Here is an 11,864-nt window from a genome sequence, read left to right as displayed (position 1 = left end):
CCCAGAACATGAGCAACCATTGTGTGGCAGTACTCAAATGTGAAGCAGTCGCCCCGAAGAGCCAGGACACACATCTGTGAGTTTTTTGAGGTTGTTATTGCTTTGGGGTTTTTTTTGTTTGTATTTTATATTTTTAGTAGAGATGGATTTTCACCATGTTGGTCAGGCTGGTCTCGAGCCCCTGACCTCGTGATCCACCCGCCTTGGCCTCCCAAAGTGCTGGGATTACACACGTGAGCCACTGTGCCCGGTGACGTCTGTGAAGCTTTAAAGATTATCACCAAAAAAGAGTTAAAGCACTTAAAAATGAAGGTGGAGAGCTCAGAGGCTCTGAGAACAAATTCACAAACACCCAAGGGCCCAAGAATTCCAGGCTGAGAACAACTTGACCAGATCATTCAGAAAGCATCTGACCAAGAAGATTCTGTGAATTAGGTGTGGCACAAAAATTACCTGTATGAGGTAAACTTCTAATTCAGCTTACCTCTGTGGATTTGATCATTATTGATTAAGCGCTGCTATTTGACAACATTCACCATGGTGTTGTACCAGTCAGTGTCTGTTCTGATGGGTCAGATGCTTATATAAGCACCACAATGGTGGTGGGCAGGTTTAATAACACTGGGCTTACCCTTAGCAAGCAATGCATTCTATTCCACCTGTGCCCAGGCGGCGTTAAATATATAAGCATCCGGTACGCTTATAGTGGATGCTTATATATTTAACGCTTACCAGATGCTTACATATTAAACACTGCCTGGGCACAGGTAGAATAGAATGCATTGCTAAGGGTAAGCCCAGTAATATCAAACCTGCCCACCACCATTGTGAGTCCCTGCAGCAGAGGCAAGTAGGTGCTGTGGCTCTAATAAAAATAAACACCAGTAGTTAAATTATAGTAACATTTGCAATAACACTTTATCAAATGTTTTCATGTCTTTAATTTTGTTTGGCAGTATCCAAACTTTTATGAAATAATGAATGAGGCCAAGCATGATGGCTCACTCCTTTGGGAAGCCAAAGTGGGCAGTTCACTTGAGGTCAGGAGTTTGAGACTAGCCTGGCCAACATGGGAAAACCCCATTTCAACTGGAAATATGAAAATTAGCCAGGCATGGTGGTGCATGCCTGTAATCCCAGCTACTCAGAAGGCTGAGGCAGGAGAATCGCTGAACCCAGGAGACACAGGTAGGCTGCAATGAGCCAAGATCGCACCACTGCACTCCAGCCTAGGTGAGAGAGCAAGACTTCATCTCAAAAAAAAAAAAAATTAATAAAAGAGAGAAAGAAGGGGAAAAAGAGAAACATTTAATTACAGCTTTTGTAGGTGAGTAAAACTAGGAAAAATATATAGGAACCTCACTCAATCTGCCTATTCCCTTCATAAACGTCTTAGCATACAATGACTATTGCCGCTGTCAAATAGCTGTGATCAAATCACCTGTTATTCCTGAACTCAAAATTCACACAGACATTCACACACAAATATAAACAAGCTTAGTGCTTCACAAAATCTTGGAGGGCACACTCTACCAACTGTGCACACCTCCCTCTGAGGAATGAGCCAAGGATGTCTATGCTCCGGTGTCTGGATAGACCCACGACTCACAGCTATAGATATTTACGGACCTACAAAGTGTTTGCTGGAGGCCTCTAAAAAGAACATTGCCTGATTCTAGAATTTAACCTTGCACAAACATTAAGTTCTAGCAAAACAGAAAAATGATATACACCAGAGGCCCAAAACTTAAACATCAAACCCCAAATGCTCCTGATGAAGGAGGTTTTATCAACAGCATTTTGTTCAACTTGGCTAAGAGCAACAGCTGGCCTTCTGCTGCTGTGGACATCATGAACTAGTGAGGGAAGAATTAGGTCTTACTCAGAGTATGTCAGGGGTATTGCTAGTGTTGAGTTATTGCTAATAAAATCAGCTGGAATTACACACAAAGGAACTTAAGCCCTGCTATTTCTGTGGCAGTTACAACCAGAAGACCCTACCACCTAAAGGCCTTATATGTACCTTAGCACGCAGTTAGATTTAAATAGATGCACACATACACATTCTTTTTCATCTTCCCAACAGCTCATGTTTTCTCTACTTTACAGATAAGGCCGAAAACAGCTAGTTTGATTTAGTTAGTGTTTCTGAGCAAAGGAACCACAGGACAAAATGGAAATGCAGGACTTTGATCTCCAGATCCTTCGCTCTTCTCTTAGTACCTTACCATCCTTCACTTGCAGGGAAGGACTATTACATGGTCAAAGGCTATGTTCTGCCACCTGGACAAAGACAGTGGCCACTAGCTTTTACCCTGGACTATTATGAACATGGTTTTGAGAGATCATCATCCTGATGCATGTGTAAGAATTAAAGAAAGAGAAAAGAAACATGAAAGGTGGCTTGACACTCAAGGACAGGTTTATTTTAGAGAAAATTAACCTAAGAGGGGCTTCTGGTCAAGTTAGGTCAGAGCCCACTCTCTTACAAAGAATTTTTAAGGATTTAGGGTGGGAGGGTTTACCAGAGGCTTGGACTGCTTCTGTGTCTCTTTGTTGTGCTTATCTGAGAGGCAGAGTTGTATGTCTATTCCCATACATCTTTCTGCAGCTGCAGGCATACCCACCCCTCCCTGAGTCTGCTTTTAGCTTCCCCATCTTAGTGTACCTGAAGGAAAAGGAATGTGCTTATAAAAGCCCATTGTTCTACTGGGGCCCATTGTGTAAAGGTGAAATTTGGCAGTTACCCAAGAGACATGCCCCCCACCTCCCTGTGTCCAGGCTGTCTTATCTGTGTTTCACTGTCTTCTCTTTCTGGCTGCTTGTTGTTAGAAGACAAGTTATCTCCTTGAAATGTATGAGGCTAGAAAGGGAACTGCAACTTAAAGTGGCAGTGTTTGTCTGAGATGACGGTGCTCCTTCTCCGTCAATATGGATTAGAGATTTCCTCTCTGTCAAGTTACATTCAAATCCACGTGTTGACCAGAGACACCAGAACAGTGTTCTTATGAATATTTCTTACAGCAAATTTACTGTACACAAATTTGGCTTTCACATAAATAATTATAAATTCAGGCACCATAGGCCGGACACAGTGGCTCACACCTGTAATCCCAGCACTTTGGGAGGCTGAGGCAGGCAGATCACCCGAGGTCAGGAGTTCAAAAATAGCCTGACCAACATGGAGAAACCTTGTCTCTACTAAAAATACAAAATTAGCCAGGCGTGGTGGCACATGCCTGTAATCTCAGCTACTCAAGAGGCTGAGGCAGGAGAATTGCTTGAACTTGGAAGGCGGAGCTGAGATCGCACCATTGCATTCCAGCCTGAACAAGAGTGAAACTGCATCTCAAAAAGAAAAAAAAATTCAGGCACTGCTGAGAGTTGTTTTTCTTCATTCTTTACATTTTTTATGAGCATTTACATATCAAAAAAAATGCCTAATGTCCTGCCACTCTCCATGGCATTCCAGTTCACCTGGCTGAAATAAAATCCAGTAAACAAGGGCTGTGAGGTTGTTCATTTCCCCAGGCCTCAGCTGCCTTATCTGTAAATGAAGGCGTCAATCATAGGACTTTGGATCTCCCTACGAGGGCACACCTTCGAGGATTCAAAATAGGGTTCCAGGAATTAAAGAAAGTGTTCCTCTATCAATAGAAAAAACAAAAAAACAGAAGGAATTTCCGTCTCAAAAAAAAAAAGAAAAAAAAAAAAAAAAAAGCTCAAGTACATAAAAATGTTCAAAATCTGAATGAAGAAAGCATCAAGGCATCCACACAAAGCCATTCCCTTCAGGCAAGTCAGATATTCCTCGGGCCAATAAGCCCAGTGATCCTGAGAACAGCTTCAGTCTCTAGGGCAGCCTCTCTCCTCATCCCTTGGGCCAGAGAAACAAACTGTAGTAGTAGTGACAAGGTGGGGACTGTCTACACTACAGCTGCCAGCCCTGAGGAAATCCAGCCAAGAGAAAGGTGCTGCCCTGTAGATCGAGTCCTGATTCAAGCTTTGCCTAAAGCGGGTGCTATCCATTCCTGGATTTCCATGTGAACCAGCAATAAATTCTCTTCTTTGCTTCAGTCAATTCGAATTGGGTGTTCTGTCAATGGCACCTGAAAGGTTCCAACCCCAACATGGAATTTTTTTTTTTTTTTTTTTTTGAGACAAGATCTCACTCCGTTGTCCAGGCTGGAGTGCAGTGGTTTGATCTTGGCTCATAGCAGCTTCCACCTCCCAGGATCGAGATTCTCCTGCCTCAGTCTCCTGAGTAGCAGAGATTACAGGTGCCCATCACCACGCCTGGCTAATTTTTGTCTTTTTGGTAGTGACAAGGTTTCACCAATTTGGAGCTGGTCTCAGACTCCTGACCTCAAGTGATCCGCCTCCCTCGGACTCCCAAAGTACTGGGATTACAGGTATGAGCCACCACACCCAGTCCAACATGGAATTTGACATCAGGTTGTAAAGTTTCTGCTTGCAGAGCAGCTGAGTGTAAATGAGCCATCATCTTCCTACAGGGAAACCTGTCTCCAACCCAAGAAAAACTTCCTGCATGAGCTCCTTCCTTATACAAAAGCAGGAAATGGGCCTGGCATAGACCAAATTTTCACCACACCAGATGTGCAGAAGAGAAGTCTTAGGAAGGGGGAAATCAAAGGGGGGAGTGGGTTGAACTGTGACCTCATTGTCCAATGTTCATGCAGAGGGGACACAGAATTATAACTAAGAGGCAGTTGCCTAGAGAGGCAATCTAAGCTGCCTAGGCTGAGAACAGTGGTTCTTTGAGCACCAAGGAAACTTAAAATGTACCTGGTCCCCAGGCCAGGCACAGTGGTTCACGCCTGGAGTCCCAACACTTTGAGAAGCTGAGGTCGGACGATCACTTGAGCCCAGGAGTTTGAGACTAGCTTGGGCAACATAGCGAAGCCCCATCTCTACAAAAAAATACAAAAATTAGCTGGGCATGGACACACATCCGTAGTCTTAGCTACTTGGGAGGTTGAGGTAGGAGGATTGCTTGAAACTGGGAGGTCAAGGCTGCAGTGAGCAGTGATTCCCGCCACTACACTCCAGCCCAGGTGATGAAGTGACTCTGTCTCAAAAACACACTACCTACACAAACCAAGGCCAATTACTCTCTCTTCAGGGTACACATCCAAAACCAAGGCTACAATCCAAGTCTTCAATAATCAAAGTTTTCTGGCCAGGCATGGTGGCTCATGCCTATAAACCCAGCATTTTGGGGGTGGAGGTGGGAGGATCACTTGAGCCCAGGAGTTTGAGACCAGCCTGTGCAACAAAGTGAGACACCTCCATTTCTACATAAAATAAAGAATAAAAAGTAGCCGGCCATGGTGATATACATCTGTAGTCCCAACTACTTGGGAAGCTGAGGTGGGAGGATAGCTTGAGCCCGGGAGGTCAAGACTACAGTGACCTGTGATTGCCCCACTGTACTCCAGTCTGGGTGACAAGAGTGAGACTGTCTCCAAAAAAAAGAAAGTAAAAAAGTAAGTTTTCTAACATTTAGACTTATCAAAAGAAAAAGAAAAAACAGAATTGACTGTGTCAGAAAACAGGGTGTTTCCTGTTTCTAGAATGACAGGTGAAGACCACCAATTTCTGTGCTGGGCAGGAGGTTGGAGCCAATAATTCATTTGAAGTCTAAGAACCAACAAAAACTCTCTGCTATAATGAAAGCGCATCCAGGGGCACAGGGAATATGAGTTTTTTCCTTAGTGTGAAAGCAGGCTGGGGCATCTGTTTCTTTGTTCCCTGTTTGTCTGCTCGTCGACTCACATCATTGTTGACAGCAGTGAGGATGGATAAGATGTCTTCACGTCTGCAACAGAGAAGAAAAAAAATTTTTTTAACAAAGTCTCACTCTGTCGCCCAGGCTGGAGTGCAATAGTGTGATCTAGGTTCACTGTAGCCTCCATCTCCTAGATTCAAGTGATTCTCATGCCTCAGTCTCCCAAGTAGCTGGGATTAAAGGTGCCCGCCACCACACTCAGCCAGTTAGTAAAGACAGAGTTCCACCATATTGCTTGCCCAGGCTGGTCTCGAACCCCTGACCCAAGGTGACCTGCCTACCTCAGCCCCCCAAAGTGCTGGGATTACAGGCATGAGCTACTATGCCTGGTTCAGAGAAGAAAATTTTTTTCAATCAGGAGGTGGAAACCACACACCAGGTCTTAGAAAAGACACTAGGTAATATGTACCAGGTCTTAGATCAATAAATCTGCAGCAGATACCACAGATACCAACAATGCCCTATCCGTAGTCTTGGGAGAGATCCAAAAATAAACATGATACAATTCCTGGAGTTAAACACTTAGAATGCAGATATAAAACATTTACCAAGGATGGCATATACACAATATTCATAACACAAGGCAGAGTGTGGTCAACACCAAATGAAAGGTCAAGGTTCCACTGCAAGTTCAGAGGAGAACACACTTCTGGTTGGGAGGGAGAGAGAAGGCTTTATGCAGGTGGTAGCATTTAAGCCTGGGCTTGCAAGACATACAGCATTTAGCAGAACATTCTCAGGGTGGCCAATACATATCACTGGAAGCAAGCACAGGTTCTGAAGACAGGTTCAATTTTGAATTGTGGCTCCATCGCTCATTCATTGTGTGGTCTTAGGCTGGTTACTCACTGCTCCGTGCCTCAGTTTTCCCAGCTCTAAAATAGGGACCATAACAGTCCCCATCTTAGGAGTTGCCAGGAGAATTAAAGAATGTATATCAGTAAAGCACTTAGAACACTGGCTACACTGTTCTGCTGACTATTATTTTTAGAACAAGTATGACTACTCTCATCCCCTCATCCTCACCATCACTGTTTTTCAGGTAGTGGATACGGGTCCTGACCTGTTCTTAATCCCCACATCTTGCTTTGTACCTGCCCTCTATTCCCAAACCTTCCTGTGTCTGGTTCCTTCTTATCACTTAGTCTCACCTGAAATATTACCTCCGCCAAGAAGCTATCATTATCCTGTTTTGATTTGTTCATGGCAGGTATCACTTCCTGAAATTGTTTCTTTTTTTTAGAGATAGGATCTCACTCTGTTGCCCAGGCTAGAGTGCAGTAGTGTGATCACAACTCACTATAGCCTCAAACTTCTGGGCCTAAGCAATCCTCCCACTTCAGACTCCCTAATAGCTAGGACTACAAGTACATGCCACCACACCTAGCAAAGTTTTTTCTTGTTAATTTAAATGTCATTTAAATTAATATTAAATAATTAATAATTACCTAAAATCATTAAAGTCTCATTAATTTAGATATTAAACACTGAAAACTATAAAACATTGATGAAAGAAAGTGAAAAGGACACAAACAAATGGAACAATATCTTGTGTTCATGGGTTGGAAGAATTAATCTTGTTACAATGACCATACTACCCAAGGGGATCTACAGACTTAATGCAGTCCCTATCAAGATACCAGTGATAAACTAAGTGCAATGGCAAATGCTTGTAATCCTAGCTACTCAGGAGCATGAGGTGGGAGGATTGCTTGAGCCTGGGAGTTCAAGTCTAGCCTGGACAACACAGCAAGACCCTGTCTCTACAACAAAACAAAGCAAAAACAAACAAAAAAATTACATTCTTCACAGAAATAGGAAAAAGGAAGCCTTTAATGTATATGGAACCGAAAAGACCCCAAATAGTGAAAGCATGCTGAGCAAAAACGACAAGCTGGAGGCGTCACACTGCCTGACTTCAAAATATACTACAAAACTAAAGTTCCCAAAACAGCATGGTACTGGCATAAAAACAGACACATAGATCAATGGAACAGAATAGAGACCCCAGAAATAAATTTACACACCTAAAGCCAACTGATTTTTGACAACGGTGCCAAGAACACACAATGGGTAAGAGAGAATCCTATCAAAAAATGGTGCTGGGAAAATTGGACATTCATATGCAGAAAAATGAAACTAAATACTTCTCTCTCAACATCGTATACAAAAACCAACTTAAAATGTATAAGACTAAAATATAAAACCTGAAACTATGATGCTACTGGAAGAAAACATAGGCCAAACATATCATGACATTGGGTTGGGTAAGGAGTTTTAAAGTAAGACCTCAAAAGCACAGACAACAAAAGCAAAAATAGATAAACAGGATTACATCAAATTAAAACTCTTTTGCACAGAAAAGAAAAACCAGAGTGAAGAGACAATCTACAAAATGGAAAAAAAAAAAAAAAAAACTTGCAAACTATCTGGATATTAACCTCACAAGGGGTTAATATCCAGAATATATAAGAAACTTAAACAACTCAACGGAAAAAAACATAATAATTATAACCCTATTTAAAAATGGGTAAAAGACTTTAATAGACATTTCTCAAAAGAAGACATACAAATGCTCCACAGGTACAGGAAAAAATGTTCAACATCGCTAATCATCAGGGAAATGCAAATCAAAACCACAGTGACAGCCAGGCAAAGTGGCACAGGCCTGTAATATCAGCACTTTGGGAGGCCGAGGTGGGCGGATCGCTTGAGCTCAGGAGTTCAAGACCAGCCTGGCCAATGCGGTAAAACCCTGTCTCTACTAAAAATACAAAAATTAGCCAGGCATGGTGGTGCATGCCTGTAATCCCAGGTATTTAGGAGGCTGAGGCAGGAGAATTGCTTAAACCTGGGAGGCAGAGGCTGCGATAAGCGAAGATTGCGCCACTGCACTCCAGCCTAGGTGACAGAGTGAGACCTTGTCTCAAAAACAAACAAACAAACAAACACAGTGAGATGCCACTTTGTTCAAATTAGAATAACTATTATCAAAGAAACAAAAAACGAACAAAACACATGTTGGCAAGGATCTGGAGAAAAGGGAACACTTACTTACTTAGTAAGCCATTATGGAAAACAGTATGCCAGTTCCTCAAAAAATTAAAAATAAAAATACCACATGATCCAGCAATCTCCATACTAAGTATATAGTCTAAGGAAATGCAATCAATATATCAAAGAGATCTGCACTCCCCTGTTTACTGCAGCATTATTTACAATAGCTAAGATACGGAATCAACGTAAGGGTCCAAAAATGGATATATGGATCAAGAAAATGTGATGTTCATACACGATGGAATACCATTCAGCCATAAAAAAGATAAAATCCTGACATTTCTGACAACGTGAATGAACCCAGAGAACATCATGTTAAGTAAAATAAGCCAGACACAGAAAAAAACCTACATGTTCTCACTCATGTGGAATCTTTGTTTTAAAAGTTGATGTCATAGAAGCAGGGAGTAGAACAGCCATTATGGAGATGAGAGAGGGAGGAGGGGAGGGAAGATGAGAGGTTAGTCAATGGGTAAAGTTACAATTAGGAGGAATAACCTCGGGTGTCTATTGCACAGTGGGGTGACTATGGTTAACAGCAAGGCATTCTGAGCTGGGCACAGTGGGTAGAGCTTATAATCCTAGTTACTTACAAGGCTAAGTCAGGAGGATTGCTTGAGCCCAGGAGTTCAAGACCAGCCTGGGCAATAGGGTGAGATCCCATATCTAAATCAATCAATAAATAAGGTGTTATATATTATAAAATAGCTAGAAAAGAGGCTTTTAGAGGTTCTCACCACCAAAAAATGATACATGCATGAAGTGATGGATACACTACCTACCCTGATTTGATCATTATATAACACATATATGTATTGAAACATCAAATTATATCCCCGAAATTTGTACAATTATGAAGTATCAATTAAAAATAACAAAGAAATTTCTGGAATACCAAAAAAAACAGGCATTGCTTAATCATGCATGTATACTGTCTCCTTTGAATACTGTTGAATTTTTAAAATAATAATAATTTAAATATTCACTTACATTTTTATTATCTGTCTTTCCTTCACTGGACTTTTAGCTCCCTGGAGAGCAGATTTTGTCTCTCTTGTACATAGGCTGCATCCCCAGCCCCCAGTTCAGTACCCAGTACAGTAAGCACATAGTATGCCCTCAATAAATATTGCCTTGTTCCTGAAGCCATAGACATTAACCTCTGATGTCTGTGGTAGAGATGGAGGGGCGGGTAAAGAAGAGAGAAAAGCAAAGTTGACTCAAGGCTCCAATCCTGAATTCCCAGAAGAGCACTATGGCCATTCCTCCAAATGGGAATTCAGGAGTAGGAGCTCCTGGAGAAGGCTGGGAAGATAAGCTTAGAAACATGGCATGCTGAATGTAAGGTCCAAGGGCTAAACAGAGGTAGGATATCTAGTGAGCTGTTAATGAGATGGGCTCAGGCATGTCATTCATTGGCCCAGAAAATATTTCTCAAGTTCGCAAAATATCAGGTCAGGGGCTGAGGTTATAAAGTTGAATAAAACAGGGTCTCTGCCCCCCAAGAATTCAGAGATGAGTGGGCCAGAGATGGCAACTTTGGAGATATTTTCATGGAGGCACCCGTGGCCTCTAGGTACAGCTCAAGCTGTCAGGAGGGTAGCATGTGGCAGAGACAGAAGGGAAGCTGTCAGAGCAGTGGCAAAGAGAATGCCAAAGACAGCACATAGGTGCTCAGGACAGATAAATAAACAAAGGAACAAATAAAAGGCCCCCATGCTTTTGTCCATGCTATTCCCTCTGCCCAGCACATCTCTCACCTGATTTTTGCCTAACATCTATTTGTTATTTCTAGAAGCCTCCTCTGATCCTTCAAATCTGGGCAAGGTACTCATCCTGCGTGTTCTCATTAACACCTATACTTCACAATGTGCACTTACCAGCTGGGGATGCCCTTCCCTGTCTATTCGTTTGTCTATCCTTCTAGCTTGTAAGCAACCTGAGGGCAAGAACTCTGTCTTTTTTTAATTCTGTATCTTTCTTTCCAGATCCATGCTGGTACTCAATACGAGGTTGTTGGGTGGGTGGATGGATGGATGGATGGATGGATACATGGGTGGATAAATGGATAAACAGATAAACAGGAAGGTAGGCAGATGGATGAACAGGTTCATAGATGAAAACATTTAGAACTCTCACCCTTACCAAAGGTGTTGATTGAGAGTAAAATAAATAAATAAATAAAAATAATTAAAAATGGAAGAATAAAAGAGCTCTCACCTTGGGACCAATGTTTTCAGACGATTACACAGAGACTGAATATACCAGCTGCCTTCCTGCACATCCCGAAAGGATACATAGCCTGGGACAGTGGCCAGACCAAGCAGGAAGTCAGCCTCAACGGGAATACTGTCCTGCAGTATTCCCTGCAGGGAAGCTGGCTGCTGCTCAGGGTTCAGAGCATCTGCTTCAATGGAGACAGAAGGCTGTATCTCATCACCCTGGCAGGCTTGGATGAAAAAGAGTTTAGGTTTTTCAGCCAGTCCAGGGCACTGCAGGGCTGTGAAGTGAGACATGATCTCCCGAATGGGAATGAGGGCCTCATCTGAAGAGTAGACAGCTCCAAATTTCCCATGGGTCAGAATACAGAACACAAAGCAGTCCCCGTTGACATGGTCTGGATTGCACTTCTGCTCCTGCAGGACCTTCTCCATGTGCCCCCTTGTCACATTATTGTATGTGCACACTCTGAACCCAAGCCAGTTGAACACACGCCTCAGGACCTCTGTTTTAAAAGAGAGAGAGAGAGAAACGAGAAATAATAAAATGAAGCAAAACAAAATGAGGAAATAAAACAAGGCTGGACATGGTGTCTCACTGTAATCCCAGCACTTGGGGAGGCCGAGGCAGGAGGATCACTTGAGGTCAGGAGTTTGAGACCAGTCTGGCCAACATGGTGAAACCCCATCTCTACTAAAAACGCAAAAATTAGCCAGGCGCAGGGATTGCACTGCTGCACTCCAGCCTGGGCAACAGAGCAAGACTGTCTCAAAAAAAA

At 42.6% G+C, this 11,864-nt stretch overlaps 1 protein-coding gene across 1 annotated transcript in view; it reads right to left on the bottom strand.

The window, feature by feature from the left end:
- Positions 1-5,660: 5,660 nt before the first annotated feature.
- CASP10 (caspase 10) overlaps positions 5,661-11,864 on the bottom strand; it is a 37,534-nt gene continuing 31,330 nt past the window's right edge. The window contains exons 9-10 of the mRNA XM_017545280.2: positions 11,087-11,591; positions 5,661-5,839 (exon numbers count right to left, since the gene is read on the bottom strand). Of these exons, the coding sequence (XP_017400769.1) occupies positions 5,686-5,839; positions 11,087-11,591 (659 nt within the window). The 3' untranslated portion in view covers positions 5,661-5,685. The remainder of the gene's footprint in view (positions 5,840-11,086; positions 11,592-11,864) is intronic.

Source organism: Cebus imitator, unplaced genomic scaffold (assembly GCF_001604975.1).
Source record: "Cebus imitator isolate Cc_AM_T3 unplaced genomic scaffold, Cebus_imitator-1.0 Scaffold178, whole genome shotgun sequence".
Lineage (NCBI taxonomy): Eukaryota > Metazoa > Chordata > Mammalia > Primates > Cebidae > Cebus > Cebus imitator.
Note: the sequence above shows the minus strand (reverse complement) of the source record. Positions and strands in the feature narration are given on the sequence as shown.